This window comes from Lonchura striata, chromosome 3 (genome assembly GCF_046129695.1).
Source record: "Lonchura striata isolate bLonStr1 chromosome 3, bLonStr1.mat, whole genome shotgun sequence".
Lineage (NCBI taxonomy): Eukaryota > Metazoa > Chordata > Aves > Passeriformes > Estrildidae > Lonchura > Lonchura striata.
This window is the reverse complement of record NC_134605.1, coordinates 113,521,579-113,544,302: the sequence shown is the minus strand read 5'-3', so window position 1 is coordinate 113,544,302 and position 22,724 is coordinate 113,521,579. Positions and strand designations below refer to the sequence as shown.

The 22,724-nt window shown below is 60.1% G+C and overlaps 1 protein-coding gene and 1 long non-coding RNA gene across 2 annotated transcripts in view; both read right to left on the bottom strand.

Annotated features, from left to right (window-relative positions):
- Nucleotides 1-1,456: 1,456 nt before the first annotated feature.
- Nucleotides 1,457-4,153, bottom strand: LOC144246082 (uncharacterized). The gene is made up of 2 exons (XR_013339775.1): nucleotides 3,012-4,153; nucleotides 1,457-2,963 (listed from the first exon to the last, which is right to left on the bottom strand). It is a non-coding gene; the product is annotated as an uncharacterized LOC144246082 (long non-coding RNA).
- Nucleotides 4,154-4,255: 102 nt separating this feature from the next.
- The window catches only part of DTNB (dystrobrevin beta), a 129,683-nt gene continuing 111,214 nt past the window's right edge, over nucleotides 4,256-22,724 (bottom strand). The window contains exons 18-22 of the mRNA XM_077782498.1: nucleotides 18,644-18,794; nucleotides 16,234-16,323; nucleotides 10,420-10,473; nucleotides 7,822-7,855; nucleotides 4,256-4,529 (exon numbers count right to left, since the gene is read on the bottom strand). Coding sequence (XP_077638624.1) covers nucleotides 7,851-7,855; nucleotides 10,420-10,473; nucleotides 16,234-16,323; nucleotides 18,644-18,794 — 300 coding nt within the window. The 3' untranslated portion in view covers nucleotides 4,256-4,529; nucleotides 7,822-7,850. The remainder of the gene's footprint in view (nucleotides 4,530-7,821; nucleotides 7,856-10,419; nucleotides 10,474-16,233; nucleotides 16,324-18,643; nucleotides 18,795-22,724) is intronic.

Here is a 22,724-nt window from a genome sequence, read left to right as displayed (position 1 = left end):
CATCCCGTCCCGTCCCTGCCCGTCCCGTCCCGTCCCTGCCCGTCCCGTCCCCTCCCGTCCCTGCCCTGCCCGTCCCCTCCCGTCCCTTCCCGTCCCTGCCCTGCCCGTCCCGTCCCTGCCCGTCCCCTCCCGTCCCCTCCCGTCCCCTCCCGTCCCCTCCCGTCCCGTCCCGTCCCTCCCGGGCTCCCCGCTCTCCTCACGCCGGGCCGCGGAGCACAGAGCCGCTCCAGCCCCGGGAGCCCCGGCAGCCCCGGCTCGGGGAGGCTCCGGGGCTTTCCCACCGGGATGTTTAACTCAAAAAACAACCGAGCGCCGGGGCTGGGCCAGAGTGGGGCTGGGAGCGGAGCGGCCGCTCCTGTGCCCGGGACCCGCGGATTGCAGGGATGAGGAGGGAGCGCCGGGGGAGGCTCGGGGCTCGGCATCGCCGCTGGGGCTGGCAGCGGCCGCCGGGCATCCCCCGGGAGCCGCTGCCGCTGTGACCCGCCCGCAAACCGGGGCCGGGGCCGGGGGGGGCCCAGCAGCGGCTCCGTGTCCGGGCGGCAGCGGTGACACCGAGCGTGGGGTGTGCTGTGGGTGTCACCGCCTGGGTGACACCGAGCGTGGGGTGTGCTGGGTGTCACCGCCTGGGTGACACCGAGCCCGAGCTGGGCTGGGGGTGACACCGAGTGCGGGGTGTGCTGGGGGTGACACTGAGCCCAAGCTGTGCTGCGAGTGTCACCGCCTGGGTGACACCGAGCGTGGGGTGTGCTGGGGGTGTCACCGCCTGGGTGACACTGAGCGTGGGGTGTGCTGGGGGTGACACTGAACCCGGGCTGTGCTGGGGGTGACACCGAGCCCGGGCTGTGCTGTCACCACCTGGGTGACACCGAGCCCGAGCTGGGCTGGGGGTGACACCGAGTGCGGGGTGTGCTGGGGCTGACACTGAGCCCGGGCTGTGCTGTGAGTGTCACTGCCTGGGTGACACTGAGCCCGGGCTGTGCTGTGGGTGTCACCACCTGGGTGACACCGAGCCTGGGCTGTGCTGCGGGTGTCACTGCCTGGGTGACACCGAGTGTGTGGTGTGCTGGGGGTGACACCGAGCCCGGGCTGTGGGTGTCACCACCCTGATGCTCCCGAGCCCGGGTGTGCCCGCGGGCGCTGGGGGTTCTGTCCCCACCTTGGTGACACCGAGCCCGGGTGTGCCCGCGGGCGCTGGGGTTCTGTCCCCACCTCGGAGCCCCCGATCCCGCTCTCCCCTGCCAGATGTGCGGCGGGGGCACATCTGGGGCGGGCAGCTGTGCCGGGCCGAACACTGGCGGCTCTGTGCGCTGCCGGTGACCGCGGCCATGACCAATGCGGGATCTCCGGCTCTGCCCGGCCCCGCAGCTGCTCCCGCCTCCTTCCCAGGAAAACCTCGCTTCCCTTCTTTCATCACATCCCTGCCTTTTCCACATGGCGAAGGGACGAGACACCCCGCGGGGAGGAGATGGATTTATTAAATATTTGGCGGATGACAGAACATGTCTCCCTGCTCGCAGGCTGCTGCTGGAAACGTTCCCCGTGCTTACGGCATCGGCTGCGGCGTGGCCAGCCGCTCCCGGGGACAGAACCGGTCCCCGGGGCAATCCCGGTCCCGGGGACAGAACCGCTCCCGGGGACAGAACCGATCCCCGAGGCAATCCCGGTGCCGGGGACAGAACCGGTGCCGGGGACAGAACCGATCCTGGGGACAGAACCGATCCCCGGGGCAATCCCGGTCCCGGGGACAGAACCGGTGCCGGGGACAGAACCGATTACGGGCACAATCCCGCTCCCGGGGACGGTCCCGCACTCCCGGGGACAATCCCGCTCCCGGGGACGGTCCCGCTCTCCCGTGTGCCTGCAGGAACAGGGATTGGCACCGGAGCCCGGTGCGGCCCCCAGGGACGCCCCGGCTGTGTGGGCACTGCCAGGGCTTGGGGAGCCAGGGTGGCAGGAGCAGCCCTGTCCCTGTGCGTGTCACCCACGCTGGGATCCCGCTGGCTGCCGTGCCCGCTCCCTGCCCCGTGGCAGCTGGGATGTCCCTGTCCCGGCATTATCCCGGGATTAATTGGGATGTCCCTGTCCTGGCATCAACCCGGGGATGCCAGCGCCGGACAAGGCTCTGCCCCGGGACTGCCCGCGGGAAAATGCCCCAGGGAAGTGCAATTGGCAGCCCTGATCAGGAGGGTGCAGCTGGGTGAGCCCCGTGGCACTGCCCCAGCCTGCATCCAGCTCAGGGACAATTAAAAACGGGGTTAATTACCTCCCTAAGTGACACCCTTGGGTGACATGTCACAGCAGGGCCCTGGGCACCCCAATCCTCCTCTCCTCGGTGTCAGGGGTGCTGGGGAGGCCCTGCAGCTTCCTCCCCTCCCCTCCAAGCCCTGGATGCCACCCGGCTTCCCACACCAAGCCCAGGTGCCCCAGCCCCGCTCTGCCACCATCCCTGCCCTGGCAGTGCCCCTGGCAGGGCCCGGCTGGGCACCCCCAGCCTCTTGCCTGCAGGACGTGCTGGGAGACCCCCAGGATGTGCTGGGAGACCCCCCAGCCCCTCTCAGCTCTGCTTGGGGGCCAGACCCCGACCCCCGTGCAGCTGTGACACCCCCAGCTCCTGCTGGCCACTGCCACCCCAACATCCCCATTTTCTGTGCTGGGGCCCACAGCACAGCCGGAGATGCTGCACGCCCGAATGCAGCAAATTCAGCTGAAAACCCACGTGAGGTGGTCCCTGTCTCTGTCCTGCTTCCCATCTCCCCATCCTCATCCCTGTTCCTGTCTGCACTCCCATTCCTATCTCCATCTCCCATCTCTCCCCATCCCTGTCCTTATCCCCATTCCTGTCTTCATCCTCATCCCTTATCCCTGTCCTTACTGCCATTCCCATTCCCATTTTCATCCTCATCCCTTATCCCTGTCCCATACCCATCCCTCTGCCCATCCTTGGCCTTGCTCCCATCCCTGGCCTTGTCCCTGTCCCCATCCCTGTCTATGTTCCCATTCCCATCCCTGGCCTTGTCCCTGTCCCCATCCCTGGCCTTGTCCCTGTCCCCATCCCTGTCCATGTTCCCATTCCCATCCCTGGCCTTGTCCCTGTCCCCATCCCTGTCCATGTTCCCATTCCCATCCCTGGCCTTGTCCCTGTCCCCATCCCTGGCCTTGTCCCTGTCCCCATCCCTGTCCATGTTCCCATTCTCATCCCTGGCCTTGTCCCTGTCCCCATCCCTGGCCTTGTCCCTGTCCCCATCCCTGTCCATGTTCCCATTCCCATCCCTGTCCTTATCCCCATTCCTGTCTTCATCCTCATTCCTTATCCCTGTCCTTACTGCCATTCCCATTCCCATCCCTGTCCTTATTCCCATTCCCATCTTCATCCTCATTCCTTATCCCTGTCCTTATCCCCATTCCCATACCCATCCCTCTCCTCATCCCTGGCATTGTCCCTGTCCCCATCCCTGTCCTTATCCCCATCTCCATCCCTGTCCTTATCCCCATTCCTGCCCTTGTCCCCGTCCCCGTTCCTGTCCCCCCTTTTCCAGCTGAAGCTGCTCTTCCCTCCAGCTTCTCCCGGCTCGTTGCCAGCACTTCCATCAAGCCAGGCCCGTGGCCACCAGGCTTTTCCTGTCCCTGTCCCCGGCCTGAGGCTGAGCCCTCCGGGGCTGGGTGGCTGCGGGGGGCGGCAGAGCCGGCGGTGCTGGGGATCCCCTCATCCATCACCCTCCCTAAATATTTACGGATGCATCAGGGCCCTGGCTCCTTCCACTAAAAACGATATTCCCTTCCACTAAAAACAACATTTCCTTCCACCAAAAACGACCTCCCGAGCACCGCGGGATCGGCACCGCCGCTGCCCGGGGCTGCTGGCCGTGTTTTGGGAGCGCTGATGGAGCGGGGCGAGCTGCCGTCCCTGCTCATTATTTCCCTGATTTCCACCAGAACGGAGCCCAGCTCCCGCTGTTGCTGCTCCTCAGCCTGGCCCGGTCCCCGCTCCGCTCCCGGCTTGGCACGGAGCGCCAGAGCCCGGTGGCCACGGCAGCCCAGCCCGGTGGCCACCGCAGCGGCCTCGCTCCTGGCTCCAGGCGGGTCTGGAAAAGCTGAATCCCCCCGTGCCGTGCCCGGGGACCCTGGGGGGCTGCAGCCCCTCTCGGGACGGGAGCAGGAGCGGCACCGGGACGCAGCGGCACCGGGACGCAGCGGCACCGGGACGCAGCGGCACCGGGACGCAGCGGCGCACAGAGCGGGCACGGCCACCGGCAGCGTCCTTTCAGGTGATTTTTTGTTTGTTCAGCCTCCCGTGAGCGGCTGAGCCGGGCGGGACGGGTCTGGTCGCCGTCACGAAGCACACCGAGGGGACATGCAATGGCCCGAGGGGCAGCGGCCGCCGAGGTCCGGGGCAGCTCCCGCTGCCGTCGGGGGCTGCGGCGGCAGCAGGCGGTGGAGATCGGTCACAGTTGCACAATGGTGATGGATGGGCTGGAACTGCCTCTTCTGAGGGGGGAGACGTCCCTCGATGGCAAGAGCAACCTCCGAGCCTGCGGCACCAGGAACCTGGTCAGGGTCTGCAGAGATCCCACAGAGATCCCACAGAAATCCTGCAGAGATCCCGCTGAGATCCCACAGAGATCCCACAGAAATCCTGCAGAGATCCCGCTGAGATCCCACAGAGATCCCACAGAAATCCTGCAGAGATCCTGCTGAGATCCCACAGAGATCCCACAGAAATCCTGCAGAGATCCCGCTGAGATCCCACAGAGATCCCACAGAAATCCCACAGAGATCCCATAGAAATCCCACAGCAATTCTGCAGAGATCCCACAGTGATCCCGCAGAGACCCTGCAGAGATTCCTCAGAAATCCCACCGAGATGCTGCAGAAATCCTGCAGAAATCCCACTGAGATCATGCAGAGACCCCGCAGTGATCCCACAGCAATCCTACAGGAATCCCACAGAGATCCCATGGAAATCGTGCATAGATCCTGAAGAAATGTCATAGAAATCCCACTGAGATCCTGCCTGGCCCTGGGGCCAGCAGTGCTGGGAGCTGAGGAGGGAACGGAGCCCCAGGAGGGGCTGAGGGAGCTGGGAAGGGCCTGGAGAGTTCCTGGGGGAGCTGGGAAGGGGCTGGAGAGTTCCTGAGGAGCTGGGAAGGGGCTGGAGAGTTCCTGAGGAGCTGGGAAGGGGCTGGAGAGTTCCTGAGGAGCTGGGAAGGGAATGGAGAGTTCCTGAGGAGCTGGGAAGGGAATGGAGAGTTCCTGAGGAGCTGGGAAGGGGCTGGAGAGTTCCTGAGGGAGCTGGGAAGGGGCTGGAGAGTTCCTGAGGGAGCTGGGAAGGGAATGGAGAGTTCCTGAGGAGCTGGAAGGGAATGGAGAGTTCCTGAGGAGCTGGGAAGGGGCTGGAGAGTTCCTGAGGGAGCTGGGAAGGGAATGGAGAGTTCCTGAGGGAGCTGGGAAGGGGCTGGAGAGTTCCTGAGGGAGCTGGGAAGGGAATGGAGAGTTCCTGAGGGAGCTGGGAAGGGAATGGAGAGTTCCTGAGGAGCTGGAAGGGGCTGGAGAGTTCCTGAGGAGCTGGGAAGGGGCTGGAGAGTTCCTGAGGGAGCTGGGAAGGGAATGGAGAGTTCCTGAGGGAGCTGGGAAGGGGCTGGAGAGTTCCTGAGGAGCTGGGAAGGGGCTGGAGAGTTCCTGAGGAGCTGGGAAGGGGCTGGAGAGTTCCTGAGGAGCTGGGAAGGGGCTCAGCCTGGAGCAAAGGAGGCTCAGGGGGACCTTGTGGCTCTCACAGCTCCTGCCAGGAGGGGACAGCCAGGGGGGATTTGGGATCTATTCCCAGGGAACAGGGACAGGACAAGGGGAAATGGGCTCAGGCTGGGCCAGGGCAGGCCTAGGGTGACTCTGCCAGCCAGGTGAGGTGGGGCTGGGGGCTTTGGCCCCCCAGGATCTGCAGGCTGGAAGCCCCTGGAGCTGCTCCAGAGCTGGACACCCCCTCCACCAGCAGCACCCCGTGCTCCTGGCACCACACATGGCACTGGGAGGAACTTGGGGAATCACTGAGGTCAGGAAAGAGCTCCAGGGTCACCAGGTGCAATCCCCACCTCGTCCCCAGCCCAGAGCCACGTCCAGGCCTTCCCTGGACACCTCCAAGCCTCCCTGGGCAGCCCCTGCCGAGGCCTGGGCACCCTTTCCGTGGGGAAATTCTCCCTGCTGGAAGAGCCACCGCCGTGTAAAGGATTATTTCTGCTTTTCTTTTGTCCTTTCCCGTTTTTTCTGTAGGATCGAGGCACCCGGCTGGTTCCTCTCCCTCATTTCTCAGTGGGCTTCACTCGGTGCTGCTCCTGGCTGGTGCTGGGGGTCCCGCTGGGCTCGGGGGGAACTGGGACTCCTCCCGGGGGAACTGGGGCTTCTCCGGGGGAACTGGGGCTCCCCGGGGGAACTGGGGCTCCTCCGGGGGAACTGGGGCTTCTCCGGGGGAACCGGGGCTCCTCCTGCCCCGTCCAGCCCGGGGGTGCCAGGGTCCCTCCCGTCCCCTTCTCCAGAGCCTTTCAGAGCTTGGAGCAAAAGCCTCCCTGGGCGCCGGCTGCCCGCCCCTCCACCGCTGCAATTTCACTGTTCTTGAGTTACCAGATTGTTTCCCAGATCGGGCAGGACTTGAATTTCTAATGTAAAAACTGTCTGAGACACTGCCCGGGCCCTCTGGGGCTCTCTCCTTGCGCTGCCGGGCGCTGGGAAGGGCAAATCCCCTTTTTCCACTTTGCAGAGGACGCTGCTGCTGGGTTTATCCCACCCAATCCTGCGTTGGGTGCAGCAGCGATTCTCCTGGCCTTGGCCAGGGCGGCAGGGAAAGGCGAAAGGATTTCTCCTGCCTGCTCCCTGCAGTCACCCGGGAGAGGGGAGAGGTGGCAGAGGAAGGTCCCTGCTGTCCCCATCCCCTCCTGCTCCTGGCGACCCGGGGAGGATTTTCTCCTCCAGCCCACCGGGAGTGGGGGGTGATGGGCGTTGTGGCAAACTTCCAGAGGGGGTGGAAACCCGAGCCCGCTCCTCGCAGCTTTTCAGGTGGGGGAGATAAGGATCTCCCTGGAGATCTCCGGGCTCCAGCCCTGCCCTCCTGCTCTCGGCGCACCTGTCTGTCTGTCTGTCCGTCTGCTGTGCCTCCTTATTGACTGAGAGCCTTTCTGGGGGGCACACAGTGGATTTTGGGTTTGTCTGGACAGTGTCCATCACCAGGGGCTCCTGTTTCCTGTTACAGAGGTGACAATACAATGGGAGATAAGGCTGGCAGAGCTGGTGTCGGTGTTTTCCCACTGGGCAGAGCTCAGAGCCCCTGGCAGGGCCTAGAGGGGCTCCAGGAGAGCTGCAGAGGGACTGGGGACAAGGATGGAGGGACAGGAGCCAGGGAATGGCTCCCAGTGCCAGAGGGCAGGGCTGGGTGGGAGACTGGGAATTGGGAATTGTTCCCTGGCAGGACCCAGGGAATGGCTCCCAGTGCCAGAGGGCAGGGCTGGCTGGGAGATTGGGAATTGGGAATTGTTCCCTGGCAGGGTGGGCAGGGCTGGGATGGAATTCCCAGGGAGCTGTGGCTGCTCCTGCATCCCTGGCAGTGCCCAGGCCAGGCTGGGCACTGGGACACCCTGGGACAGTGGAAAGTGTCCCTGCCATGGCAGGGGTGGCACTGGGGACTCTGAGGTCCCTTCCCACCCAACCCATTCCAGAATTCTGAGGAAAACATCCCTGTGGGCCCTGCGGAGGGATGGGCAGGCGGGACTTTCCTGGTGCGGGGTCAGGAGGGGACAGAGCCCCAGGAGCTGCTGGAGGTGGGACAGTGTCCATCCTTACCTGAGCTGCTGCCCAGCCTGCGGCCCCTCCTAACCTGCGGACAGGGAAGAGAGGTTAGCAGGGGAGCATCGCATTTTGGGTCCAAGGGAGATTTCATTTTGGGTACAAGAGAGATCTCATTTTGGGTCCAAGGGAGATCTCATTTTGGGTCCAAGGGGAGATCTCATTTTGGGTACAAGGGAGATCTCATTTTGGGTACAAGGGAGATTTCATTTTGGGTACAAGAGAGATCTCATTTTGGGTACAAGAGAGATCTCATTTTGGGTACAAGGGGAGATCTCATTTTGGGTCCAAGGGGAGATCTCATTTTGGGTACAAGAGAGATCTCATTTTGGGTACAAGGGAGATCTCATTTAGGGTACAAGGGGAGATCTCATTTTGGGTCCAAGGGGAGATCTCATTTTGGGTACAAGAGAGATCTCATTTTGGGTCCAAGGGGAGATCTCATTTTGGGTACAAGAGAGATCTCATTTTGGGTACAAGAGAGATCCCATTTTGGGTCCAAGGGGAGATCTCATTTTGGGTCAAGGGGAGCCCCTGTGAGGAGCAGCCCCTGCCCTGCCCCGGCGTGCAGGAGCCGGGCAGCAGCGCCTGAGCTGCTTTTTGCTCTTGCTCACCCCAAAAGGATGACGCTGCTGGGCCAGGGCTCGCTGCGGGCACGGGGTCAGGCCCCACCCCTGGAGCGTCCTGGCCACAGCTCCCTGCAGGTGACCTGCCTTCGGTGTCCCCCGTCCCTGCTGTCCCGTCCCCCTGCCCTGCGCCTCCATTCTGCTCATTCCTCCATCTCCCTGCCAGGGCTTTGCCTCACCGGCTCTGGGGCTGCAGTAAACTGCTTTTTCCCTGGCAGGGATAATGTTTACATTCCACACGGAGCCTCTTGGACCCAGCTCTGCTCTTGGACACGTCTGGGCCGTCCCTGCCCGGCTTCGTGCTGCGGCGATGAGTATCGGGGGGAGTTTGTGTTCCGTCCCTGCCCCATCCATCATCCTCCACGCCCCGCTCCGCCCCGGCCCCTTTCCCATGCCAGACACCACGCAGATTTGGAAAGAGCCCTGCGGGTCATCGGGTAAGCATCTCAAATATTCCAGTGATGAGGAACGTTCTGGGGCAAAGAGGGTCCTGTGACTTGGCCGGTTCTGCTCTGGAAGCTCCATTTCAGCCAAAATGGAACTTCCCGCGCTCCTTCCGCCAAGCTCGGGAGCTGGTGGGCAAAGAGCGGAGCACTTCCAAACCCCTGGGTGCTCTGCATCCCAGCGGAGGGGAAAGCTCGGGAAACACCTTCTGGGACAGCACCGCAGCAGCTGAGCCAGCAGGAAATGTGTGAACAAAACCAGGCTCAAAGCCCTGCTCTGCTGGTGCTGGAACTGGGTTTGGCTGGAGCCAGACAAGCGCCGGCGCTGATTCACACCCGGCCAAGGCTGCTCCTCTGTTTGGGTTTGAAACGTGGAGAGCAGAAGCCAAGAGTGAGGTCCTGCCCCTGGGAGGCTCCTGGAACACGAGGTGAGGAGCAGATCCTGGCACTGCCTCCCTCACGCTGCCCTGCTCCGCTGCCTGGAAATCCCGAGGCCACGAGGATCTCTGAGCCCGGGGATAACTCCTGGAATGTGCCCCGGGCTCCTCAGCACGGAGGGAAAGCCTGGGACACCAGGGACACTGGGACACCAGGGACACTGGGACACCAGGGACACTGGGACACCAGGGACACAGGGACACCAGGGATGGACCTCCCGTGACACGGATGGCACTGCTGCTGTGGGATCTCCATCGGCACAGGGACATTGGTCCAGCCAAGGTCACCAAGGGATGGATCCCCATTGGCACAGGGACATTTGTCCAGCCAAAGTCACTTTGGGTGGATTCCCATCAGCACAGGGACATTTGTCCAGCCAAGGTCACCAAGGGATCCCCATTAGCACAGGGACACTTGTCCAGCCAAGGTCACCAAGGGATGGATTCCCATCAGCACAGGGACATTTGTCCAGCTGAGGTCACCAAGGGATCCCCACTGGCACAGGGACACTCACAGCCAAGGTCACCATGGGCAGGGCTGGGCAGGTGATGGTGGCACCGCTCAGGGGCTGTCCTGCTGAGTGCCCCACTCTGGGCTCTGTCACTCCTCTGAGCTGGATTTCTCACAGCCCCTGGAGCAGCAGCTCCTCCTCCTCCTCCTCCTCCTCCTCCTCCTCCTCCTCCTCCTCCTCCTCCTCCTCCTCGCTCCCATTTCCGTGGGTGGCCTTTGCTGTGAGAAAAGCCGAGCACAGGGCAGGGCTGTGACACCGGCCCGTGGCACCTGCTGGGGACAGGGACTGGGGCTGGGAGGTGGCATGTGCCAGGGCAGACACAGCACCCGGGAAGGGGCTGCTCCTCAAGAGCCACCTGCACCTGGGGACATCCACCTGCACCCGGGGACATCCATCTGCACCTGGGGACATCCACCTGCACCTGGGGACAGCCACCTGCACCTGGGGACATCCACCTGCACCCAGGGACATCCACCTGCACCCAGAGGCCCTCGTGGGGCTGCACAGGGAGCCAGTGAAGCCACAGAGGAGCGATCAGAAAATGCTGCAGAGCTCTGGGACGGGTTTGTCCCCTCACCTCGGTCCTTCCCGTTCTGCAGCTTCTCTGTTTCTTCTTCATCTTCTTCCTCTGCTTCAGGAAGAAACAAGGAGAGAAAAAGCAGACATGAGACAGGTGGGTGAGAGGAGAGAGGCAATCGTGGAATTGTTTGGGTTGGAAAATCCCTCAGACCATCGAGTCCAGTTGTGCCCCCAGCACTGCCAGGGCCACCGGTGCCCGATGTCCCCAAGTGCCACATCCACAGGGCTTTTAAGCCCCTCCAGGGGTGGGGAGTTCCATCACCTCCCTGGGCAGCCCTTCCAATGCCTGAGAGCCCCTCCCATGAAGAAATCCTTCCCGAATTTCGGCTGTTTCCCGGTGAGAGCTGTGGGCTCGCTCTGTTTGGCCCAGGTGAGTTCCTGGCAGGGTATTTAGGCAGCAGAGTGGGAGCAGAAGGTCACATTCTCCTGCAGGCGGTGGCTCTTACCTCATCCCACCACTTCCCCCAGACCCGTGCAAAGAGCTGACGGTTCTCCTGAGGTCGGTGTCGCTGCTGCACGAGGGGAAAGCCCCGCCACAGGCACGGCTGGGACGTGCGCTGGGACTGCAGAGCAGACCCCATCCCATCTCCTCAAATGGAAAACGTTCTGGGTGGCATGGGGAGGGGACTGCCACATGCAGACCGAACTAAACAAGTGTGCTTGCACCACGAGGTCTGACGGTTGCATTTACAGAGAGGGGGAGCAGCGTCTTCAGCCAAAGATTGATTTTCCCCTGCATAATTAAATTCGACACAATAGGTCATGTACATGGAGCCAGGGATCTGTAGTTCTTGAGGTTTGGAAGATGCCTTGGGAGGATGCCTTGGGAAGAGGAGGAACCCACTGTTCCCACGCATTATGTTCCCATAATCTAAAGGTTATTTGGGATGATCCCATAAATGTGCCTGCTACAGCTTTTGGAATATCTCTTGGGATTGGCCAAACATCCACTGGCACAGTGACCAAACAGGTGGGAAATGATTTCTTGGGGGTCGTGTGGGACAAACATATGGTCTAAACCTGGAGCTTTAGCTAAAGTCACCCAAACATTGGTTTTAGGTTGGCCAAAGCAGCTGGAGAACAGCAGGAGAACCAGAGGTGTCTGCAGTGGATGTGACCGGGGGGACCTCGCAGACACGTCCTTGGTGGCTTTGAGAGCAGGACAGTGACACGTGGGGGTCACTCAGCTGCACTGGGTCCTGGAAGGGAGAGCTGAGGAGATCAGGGACAAAAGCAGAACCTCTGGAATTTCCAGAACTGTGACCTGGAGCTCAGCGTTGGGGCAGGAGCAGCCAGGGCTGCCCCGGCTCCCCGCAGAGCAGCACCTCCTGAAAAACCTCCTGAGCACCTCCTCAGCACCTCCTGAGCACCTCCTGAGCACCTCCTGAAACACCTCCTGAGCACCTCCTGAACACCTCCTGAAACACCTCCTGAACACCTCCTGAAACACCTCCTGAAACACCTCCTGAAACACCTCCTGAAACACCTCCTGAAACACCTCCTGAGCACCTCCTGAAACACCTCCTGAACACCTCCTGAGCACCTCCTGAACACCTCCTGAAACACCTCCTGAGCACCTCCTGAGCACCTCCTGAAACACCTCCTGAAACACCTCCTGAGCACCTCCTGAACACCTCCTGAAACACCTCCTGAACACCTCCTGAGCACCTCCTGAACACCTCCTGAAACACCTCCTGAACACCTCCTGAAACACCTCCTGAAACACCTCCTGAAACACCTCCTGAGCACCTCCTGAAACACCTCCTGAAACACCTCCTGAAACACCTCCTGAGCACCTCCTGAAACACCTCCTGAACACCTCCTGAGCACCTCCTGAAACACCTCCTGAAACACCTCCTGAACACCTCCTGAGCACCTCCTGAAACACCTCCTGAAACACCTCCTGAAACACCTCCTGAGCACCTCCTGAGCACCTCCTGAGCACCTCCTGAACACCTCCTGAACACCTCCTGAGCACCTCCTGAACACCTCCTGAAACACCTCCTGAAACACCTCCTGAAACACCTCCTGAGCACCTCCTGAACACCTCCTGAAACACCTCCTGAACACCTCCTGAGCACCTCCTGAGCACCTCCTGAGCACCTCCTGAGCACCTCCTGAGCACCTCCTGAAACACCTCCTGAGCACCTCCTGAAACACCTCCTGAGCACCTCCTGAACACCTCCTGAAACACCTCCTGAACACCTCCTGAAACACCTCCTGAACACCTCCTGAGCACCTCCTGAAACACCTCCTGAGCACCTCCTGAACACCTCCTGAAACACCTCCTGAGCACCTCCTGAAACACCTCCTGAGCACCTCCTGAACACCTCCTGAAACACCTCCTGAACACCTCCTGAAACACCTCCTGAACACCTCCTGAGCACCTCCTGAAACACCTCCTGAGCACCTCCTGAAACACCTCCTGAGCACCTCCTGAACACCTCCTGAAACACCTCCTGAGCACCTCCTGAAACACCTCCTGAGCACCTCCTGAGCACCTCCTGAAACACCTCCTGAGCACCTCCTGAACACCTCCTGAAACACCTCCTGAACACCTCCTGAACACCTCCTGAAACACCTCCTGAGCACCTCCTGAAACACCTCCTGAACACCTCCTGAAACACCTCCTGAACACCTCCTGAAACACCTCCTGAACACCTCCGTCTGAGCTCAGCTGGAGTGAAAATGGAATAAAAACGGGATCAGGGTTTCCCCAGCAGCACTGGGACCCTGAGGGTGGCACTTCAGCGTGGACGTGGCACCCGTGGGGCACTGGTGGCCTTGGCAGTGCTGGAGAACAGCAGGACTCACCAGGCTCGGAGATCTTCTCCAGCCTCAGTGACTTTGTGGTTCTGTAACTCTGCGACTCCACGACTCCAGCACAGACCCCTGGAATGTCCTGGCTTGGCAGGGACCCACGGGGACCATGGAGTCCAACTGCTGCCCCTGCCCACACCCCCAAATCCCACCCGGGCACCCCTGGCAGCGCTGGCCAAACCCTCCTGGGGCTCTGCCAGCCTGGGGTCTGTGCCATTTCCTGGGATCTGGGCAGTGCCAGCCTGGGGTCTGTGCCATTCCCTGGGACCTGGGCAGTGCCAGCCTGGGGTCTGCGCCATTCCCTGGGATCTGGGCAGTGCCAGCCTGGGGGCTGTGCCATTCCCTGGGATCTGGGCAGTGCCAGCCTGGGGTCTGTGCCATTCCCTGGGATCTGGGCAGTGCCAGCCTGGGGTCTGTGCCATTCCCTGGGATCTGGGCAGTGCCAGCCTGGGGTCTGTGCTCGTTCCCTGGGATCTGGGCAGTGCCAGCCTGGGGTCTGTTCCCATTCCCTGGGATCTGGGCAGTGCCAGCCTGGGGTCTGTGCTCGTTCCCTGGGATCTGGGCAGTGCCAGCCTGGGGTCTGTGCCATTCCCTGGGATCTGGGCAGTGCCAGCCTGGGGTCTGTGCCCGTTCCCTGGGATCTGGGCAGTGCCAGCCTGGGGGCTGTGCCATTTCCTGGGATCTGGGCAGTGCCAGCCTGGGGTCTGTGCCATTCCCTGGGATCTGGGCAGTGCCAGCCTGGGGTCTGTGCTCGTTCCCTGGGATCTGGGCAGTGCCAGCCTGGGGTCTGTGCCATTCCCTGGGATCTGGGCAGTGCCAGCCTGGGGTCTGTGCCCGTTCCCTGGGATCTGGGCAGTGCCAGCCTGGGGGCTGTGCCATTTCCTGGGATCTGGGCAGTGCCAGCACTGGGAAAGATCCCTTCCTGCTCTCCAGCCAACCCTCCCCAACACCATGGCAGCAGGAGGTGGCTTGGGCCATCAGGGCACCCTGGGGAGCCCCGGGAGGACGGGGTGGTGCTGCTGCCTGTGTCCCCTCTGGGGAGCCCCTGCCCTGGGCAGGACAGGGACAGGACAGGGACAGGGAAGGGGACAGGGATGGGACAGGGACAGGGAAGGGGACAGGGATGGGACAGGGAAGGAACAGGGGCAGGGACAGGGAAGGGACAGGGCAGGACAGGACAGGGCAGGGCAAGGACAGGACAGGGCAGGACAGGACAGGGCAGAGCAGGGACATGGCAGGACAGGACATGGCAGAGCAGGGACAGGACAGGACAGGACATGGCAGGACAGGACAGGGCAGGACAGGACAGGGCAGAGCAGGGACATGGCAGGACAGGACATGGCAGAGCAGGGACAGGGCAGGACAGGACATGGCAGGACAGGACAGGGCAGGACAGGACATGGCAGGACAGGACATAGCAGGACAGGACATGGCAGGACAGGACATGGCAGGACGTGGCAGGACAGGCCGGGAGCTGCAGCCCCGCTGCTTCCCCCCTCCCACGCTGCAGGAGCCGCCTGCTCCCGCCGCTCCCCCTGGGACACGAGGTGTGAGATGCTCTGGCTGCCATCAGCTGAGGATCACTCATGCTCCTCCTCATCTCCACAAGCACACGGCTGCAGACACTTCTGGGGAGCCTGCCCTGGTCTCTGCAGCTCGGTTCCGTGTCCCTCCCGCTCCCTGGGGACCCCACGGCTTTGGAAGCCCCTGGCACGGCTGGAGGCCGGGGATGGACCCCGGGGACGCTGGAGCTGTGTCGGGGGTTGGGATGGAGACCAGGAAAGCTTTGGACAACGCCCTCAGGCACAGGCTGGCATTGTTGGGGTGGCCTGGGCAGGGCCAGGAGCTGCGCTCCACGGGCCCTGTGGGTCTGACTCGGGTTATTGCACAAGTCTGTGCTTCGACAACACTTGCTGTGCCCTGGAAAGCAAAACCTCTGGGCAGAGGTTTGTTCTCCACGTTTGAGCCTTGGGGCAGAGCTGAGGTGATTTATGGGGGAGCTGGTGGCCCTGCCAGGGCCCTGCTGGTGCTGGGTCACCCACAGACAACTTTATTAACTCCCAGCTGCCGCTGCTGCCGGCACACGGGGCTGGCAGGGCATTTAGTGCTGGCCACAGAAACAGCCCCATCCATCCCAGGAGGCGCCAGGGTGACAGAGCCTCGAGGGAGAGACATTTGTGGGAATTTGGGCCCAGCAGGGAGCAGGAGCAGACACAGGACACTTCCCTTCCTCAGCAGCAGAGACAGCCCAGAAACCGAACCACAGGACCCTCCACCTCGCAAAGGGCAGCCAGAGTCCAGCCTGGGACTGCTCCCATTTGTCACCAGCCCCGGGCACTGAGCTCCTCCTTCCTTAGACTCCTCCAGGGATGGGGACTGAGAGCCCCTCTCAGAGCCTGGCAGCGTGTCCATGGAGAAATCTCTGCTGGAAGTGGGCTGCTGGAGCAGCCGTGCTCCCAGCCCTGCTGCTGCCGAGGCTGCAGGGCCAGGGGACACTTCCCTGGGACCTGCCCCGGCCCCAGAGGGGCGTTCAGCTCCCCTGGCACGGGGAAGAGGCACAGAGGAGTAATTATCTGTTTTCCACACCGTTGTTTAACGACAAGGGATGGAATTGGGCTCCTGCACAGTTATTGAGACATGATTGCATCATCTGATGGGGAGTCACGGCAGAGGGCTCACCTGCTGCCCAGGCGCTGCAGGGCTAAGCAGGAATTTGGGGATGCTCACTCCAAAAACCTGCTCGGGCTTGTGGCTGTGTCATTAAGATCATCACCCAGCACTGCCCAGGCCAGCGATGGTGGCTATGAAAGTGATTTTTCATTGAGAACGTGCACACACGGCCTCACATTGCAGACAACAACAGAAAACAAACCTAGTTTTAGGAGAAATAACGGTTAATAGAATAGCAGTTTTAACAGAAGACAGATCTAAGGACAAAGCTTCAGCCCGTGGCTTCCAGCTCTGCTCCTGGCACGCCTGGCTCAGCCCTCACCTGAGTGCAGCTCCTTCACCAGCGAGGACATGGTGTTGGTGATGGAGTCAGCTGCCACCAGCAGGTCGTTGCGGAGGTTCCTCCTCGTACCTGGCAGGGGCAGGCTCGGGTCAGGAGGGGCTGCAGTGCCACTGCCCTGCGGCCCCTGTCCCCCCAGCCTCAGTGTCCCCACCTGGGCTGGCTCCCCAGGCAGGGCCATGGGGATGGGGACTCACCCTGGAGCTCTGCCCCGTGCCCTGCTCCCCCTGTGGCAGTGGCAGGGGCAGTGGCAGTGGCAGTGGCAGTGGCAGTGGCAGTGGCAGTGGCAGTGGCAGTGGCAGTGGCAGTGACAGTGGCAGTGACACCCCCTGCCCGCTCCCCCCGTGGGCACAGCCACCCTCGGTGCTGCTGAGCTCCAGGTGGGACCCCAGGCTGTTGGAATTCCCCTCCCGCATGGCTGGAGGAAGGAATCCTCTTCCTCAGGGCTCTGTGCTGGCCCCGGTGACCCCGAGCTGCCTGGCCACTCCCTGGCCACTCCAGCCCTGCTGGACAGCAGCACCAGTGGCCACCAGGAGCCCGGGCACACGAGTGGCACAGGGCTGCGTGGAGGACGATGCTCCCGAAGGCCACCAGCCCTCGGATCAGGGATGTGCCCGTCCCTGGGAGGGCTCAAGGCCGGGCTGGAGCAGCCTGGGGTAGTGTCCCCACTGTGGAGCAGCTGGATCATGTCACCAGGCCCACCCAGACATCTCCTGGCTGGGACACCCGGTTATTTCATTAAGTGAAAAAATCGACCTTTCATTCTGTTTCCTGCGCTCGCCACTGGCCCCGGCTTTGCCTGACTTGTGTGATTAATATCAAATACACTAAATAGCACTAATTGTGCAGACTGCCCTTCCGGAAGGATCCTTCCAGGAACGGCTGCAGGGTCTGCTCAGCAGGTTTGCCTCCCGCAAGAGAAGCAGCCCCGCCGTGGCTGTCTCGGGGGGAACTGCCCCTTGCTGTGGGCAGTGCTGGACCCCAGGATTCCCCAGGGGCTCCTTTCTTCTCTTCCAAGGTGGCCAACAGCAGAACGGATTTTCTAATTACACGGTGGCCTCTGTATGTGAGCATTCCACCCAGAAACCATCAGGGTGTTTTATTCTAAACCTGCCACCGTCCCAGTGCCAGTCGTGGTAATCCCCTACTGAGTGAGAGATCAGGAAATCACCTAAGGAGGAAACTTCTCTAATCTCAAGATGGTAAAACCAGATCTCTGGAATTCAGTTCTTCAAAGATTTCCTGCTCCAGAACTCCCCCCACGAATGGGGCAGCTCGTGGAGGGAGGAAAATGGAGCCCTTGGTGTCCCTGTGTCCTCTCCCCAGCGAGAGGTGGAACCATCTCATTTTTCAGTGTCTGGTGGATATGCAAAAGTCAGAAGGATCTTTGAGATGTTTCTGGTGAAGAAGAATCAGTGTGCTGAGGGGTGCCTGTGGGTTTGCTTTGGTCCCCACCGACCCCTGGCTCCTTGCAACACAGGTCTGGGATGCTGCCAGGTGTTAAAACCTGGGAAAACCACAAGGTTTCACAGAGAGGGATCTCAGCAGGCCCTGAGGAAGGGCAGGCCTTAGGGAGAGGCAGCAAGGAGCCGTTGGTGGTGTAAATTCCTTCCGAGAACATCATCCTCACAGAAATTAACTTCATTCAGCTCAAAAGATTCAAAATGTGCCCCCAGCTTTGGTCCAGGGCACAGGAAAGGGGTTTGTGATGTCTGCCTTGGCATGGTGAGTTCTGTGTGTGTTGTACCTGGGACCAGGGAATGGTTTGGGTGGGAAGGACCTTAAAGATCCCCTGATTCCAGAACCTCCCAGGTCACCTCCACTGTCCCAGGGTGTCCCAGTGCCCAGCCTGGCCTTGGGCACTGCCAGGGACCCAGGGTGGGCACCCTGTGCCAGGGCCTGCCCACCCTGCCAGGGAACAATTCCCAATTCCCAATCTCCCAGCCAGCCCTGCCCTCTGGCACTGGGAGCCATTCCCTGGCTCCTGTCCCTCCATCCTTGTCCCCAGTCCCTCTGCAGCTCTCCTGGAGCCCCTTTGGCCCTGGAGGTGGCTCCAGGATCTCCCCAAGCTCCGTTTTCCCCTTTCACCCCTGGATCTGCACCCACAGGATTTCTCTGTGGGAATCACAAGCCCAGCCCGGAACCAGCCCAGCCAGTGGGGTTGGGGCCACAGGATCCCAACTGGTTTGGGTGGGAAGGGACCCCAGAGCCACCCAGTGCCACCCCTGACACGACAGGGACACCTCCACTGTCCCAGGGTGTCCCAGTGCCCAGCCTGGCCTTGGGCACTGCCAGGGATCCAGGGTGGGCACCCTGTGCCAGGGCTGCCCACCTTCCCAGGGCACAATTCCCACCCCACGCCCTCTCTGCCCGCCCGCCCTCGCCGGGTCACCTTGTCCGAAGGGCTCGAGCGCGTCGGCCCCGGGTCCGGCGGGCGCGTCGGGGGCACCGTGCGTGGGCGTGGAGCCGGCCGAGGCCGAGCGCGCGGGCACGGCGGGGCGGCCGTGCGTGGGCGAGGGCTGCGCCGAGCCCGCGGCCTGCGCCTGCGGGGAGAGGAGAGCCGTGGCTCGGGAATGGCCTGTGGGCTTCAGGGCATGGCTATAACAGAGACCCTGGCTCGGGAATGGCCTGTGGGCTTCAGGGCATGGCTATAACAGAGAGACCCTGGCTAGGGAATGGCCTGTGGGATGGGGTTTGGCTATAACAGAGAGCCCCTGGCTAGGGAATGGCCTGTGGGCTTCAGGGCATGGCTATAACAGAGACCCTGGCTCGGGAATGGTCTGTGGGCTTCAGGGCATGGCTATAACAGAGACCCTGGCTCGGGAATGGTCTGTGGGCTTCAGGGCATGGCTATAACAGAGAGACCCTGGCTAGGGAATGGCCTGTGGGCTTCAGGGCATGGCTATAACAGAGACCCTGGCTAGGGAATGGCCTGTGGGCTTCAGGGCATGGCCATAACAGAGAGCCCGTGGCTAGGGAATGGCCTGTGGGCTTCAGGGCATGGCTATAACAGAGACCCTGGCTCGGGAATGGCCTGTGGGATGGGGTTTGGCTATAACAGAGACCCTGGCTAGGGAATGGCCTGTGGGATGGGGTTTGGCTATAACAGAGAGACCCTGGCTCGGGAATGGCCTGTGGGATGGGGTTTGGCTATAACAGAGACCCTGGCTCGGGAATGGCCTGTGGGATGGGGTTTGGCTATAACAGAGACCCTGGCTAGGGAATGGCCTGTGGGATGGGGTTTGGCTAGCAAGAGCCCTGCTCAGACAGACACACAGACAGATAGACACAGGGATGGGATGGGATGGGATGGGATGGGATGGGATGGGATGGGATGGGGATGGGATAATGGGATGGGATGGGATGGGATGGGATGGGATGGGATGGGATGGGATGGGATGGGATGGGATGGGATGGGATGGGATGGGATGGATTATGATGGAATGGGCTGGGATGGGATGGGTTATTATGGGATGGGATGGATGGGATGGGTTATTATGGGATGGATGGGATGGATTATTATGGGATGGGATGTGTTGTTATGGGATGTGATGCACGAGTGGGGGCTGCTGTGGGAGGTGCCGGCACGGCGGGCGCAGAACTTCATTAACTTATTTTTAAATTTTGATGTATCTTACGTGTTTTTATCTATTTTTATCTGTTTTGAGATGTTTTTAATAAAATCACATGCTTTGCATGTTTTATGCAAGCATTTAGATATTCACATATTATATATGTAGACATTTACATATTTATTTATAAAGTTTTATAGATTTACATATTACTTATATATTTATATAATGTATATTTCTATATTACACATGTAATATACATATATATATACTATATCTAAATATAATTATATTTATATAAATTTGAGATGCATATATTTATATATTACAGCTATAATACATTTAGTATTTATAAACTATATATTTAATATTTGATAAATTATATATAATATATAAATATATAAAATTTATATTAAAAATATATAAAATTTATAAACAAACATATAAACTTATATATATATATTGATATATTAAAAATTATATATACATTTTATATAAATATAGATGTTTATATGATATACTGATATTTAAATTAATATAAAAAATATAATATATATATTTAAAAATATAATACATATAATAATTATGTATATATGATATGTGTATAATTATATATATTAGAATATATTAAATATATTTTATTATGTAATTATATATGTTGCAAGTAATATGGCATATATGATATATGATATATTTTATATAACATATTTATATATGTTATATAAAGTAAATGTCTATATTTTATATATTATGCATATTTATATGTAAATGTATATGTTTTTTATTTATATATGTATTTTTAGATATATAAATTTATCTATTACATATATATTGATATATTTGTATATTACATATGTAGGTATTTATTGTATTACATATGTGGATATTTTATGTATTTTAAGATATTTTTTAGTTCTCACACTTGTATATTTTAGATATATCCATATGATTGGACTCATTGCTGAAAGAGTGAATTTTTACATCTCATTTCGCATTCTCCCAGCCCAGCCATTCCTGCCGTGCCACCCCAGAGCCTGAGGAGCAGCCGAGGTGACAGCGCTGTCCCCAGCGCCGGCGGTGGCCCCTCAGTGTGGAGGGAGGGACAGCCCAGGGCTCTGCAGAGCCCCAAACACCAAATCCCAAATCCCAAAATCTCAAAACCTCAAACCCCAAAACCCCAAAACCCAACACCCCAAACCCCAAACCCCAAACCCCAAACCCCAAACCCCAAAACCCCAAAACCCGAACACCCCTCCTGAGGTCCCACCCAGCCCTGCCCTCTGGCACTGGGAGCCATTCCCTGGCTCCTGTCCCTCCATCCTTGTCCCCAGTCCCTCTGCAGCTCTCCTGGAGCCCCTCCAGGCCCTGCCAGGGGCTCTGAGCTCTCCCTGGATCCTTCTCCTCTCCAGGTGAGCCCCCCCAGCTCTGCCTGGTTCCTTCTCCTCTCCAGGTGAGCCCCCCCAGCTCTGCCTGGTTCCTTCTCCTCTCCAGGTGTCCCAGCCTGTCCCGCTGCTCCCGGCCCCGCTGTCCCTGTCCCTGCTGCCACATTTCAGCGCCATTCAGAGGCACCAGTGACGATTCCTCCCGGTAACGGGGACAGGGGGCCGGGAGCTGCCCCGGTGCCACTCCCGGGGTCTCTGCCTCTGCTCTGAGCTTTTTGTGAGCCCCGGTTTGGTCCCGGTGACGTGCGGCTGTTACCGGGGCAGCACGGCCCGGGAGCGGGGACACTGCGGTGACACTGCCAGGACCTGTGCACAGTGACACTGCCAGGATCTGTGCACGGTGACACTGCCGGGACCCGTGCACGGTGACACTGCCAGGACCCGTGCACAGTGACACTGCCGGGACCCGTGCACAGTGACACTGCCAGGACCCGTGCAGGGTGACACTGCCGGGACCCGTGCAGGGTGACACTGCCAGGACCTGTGCACGGTGACACTGCCAGGACCTGTGCACAGTGACACTGCCAGGACCTGTACACTGTGACACTGCCAGGACCTGTGCACAGTGACATGGCCAGGATCTGTGCACGGTGACACTGTCAGGACCTGTGCACAGTGACACTGCCAGGACCCGTGCAGGGTGACACTGCCGGGACCTGTGCAGGGTGACACTGCCAGGACCCATGCACGGTGACACTGCCAGGACCCGTGCACGGTGACACTGTCGGGACCCGTGCACGGTGACACAGCCAGGACCCATGCACGGTGACACTGCCAGGATCTGTGCACGGTGACACTGCCAGGACCCGTGCACGGTGACACTGCCAGGACCCGTGCACAGTGACACTGCCAGGACCCGTGCACGGTGACACTGCCAGGATCTGTGCACGGTGACACTGTCAGGACCCGTGCACGGTGACACTGCCAGGACCTGTGCACGGTGACACTGCCAGGACCCGTGCACGGTGACACTGCCAGGACCCGTGCACAGTGACACTGCCAGGACCCGTGCACGGTGACACTGCCAGGATCTGTGCACGGTGACACTGTCAGGACCCGTGCACGGTGACACTGCCAGGACCCGTGCACGGTGACACTGCCAGGACCCGTGCAGGGTGACACTGCCGGGACCCGTGCAGGGTGACACTGCCAGGACCTGTACACGGTGACACTGCCGGGACCCGTGCAGGGTGACACTGCCGGGACCCGTGCACGGTGACACTGTCGGGACCCGTGCACAGTGACACTGCCAGGACCCGTGCACGGTGACACTGTTGGGACCCGTGCACGGTGACACTGCCGGGACCCGTGCACGGTGACACTGCTGGGACCCGTGCACAGTGACACTGCCGGGACCTGTGCAGGGTGACACTGCCGGGACCTGTGCAGGGTGACACTGCCAGGACCTGTGCACAGTGACACTGCCGGGACCTGTGCAGGGTGACACTGCCAGGACCTG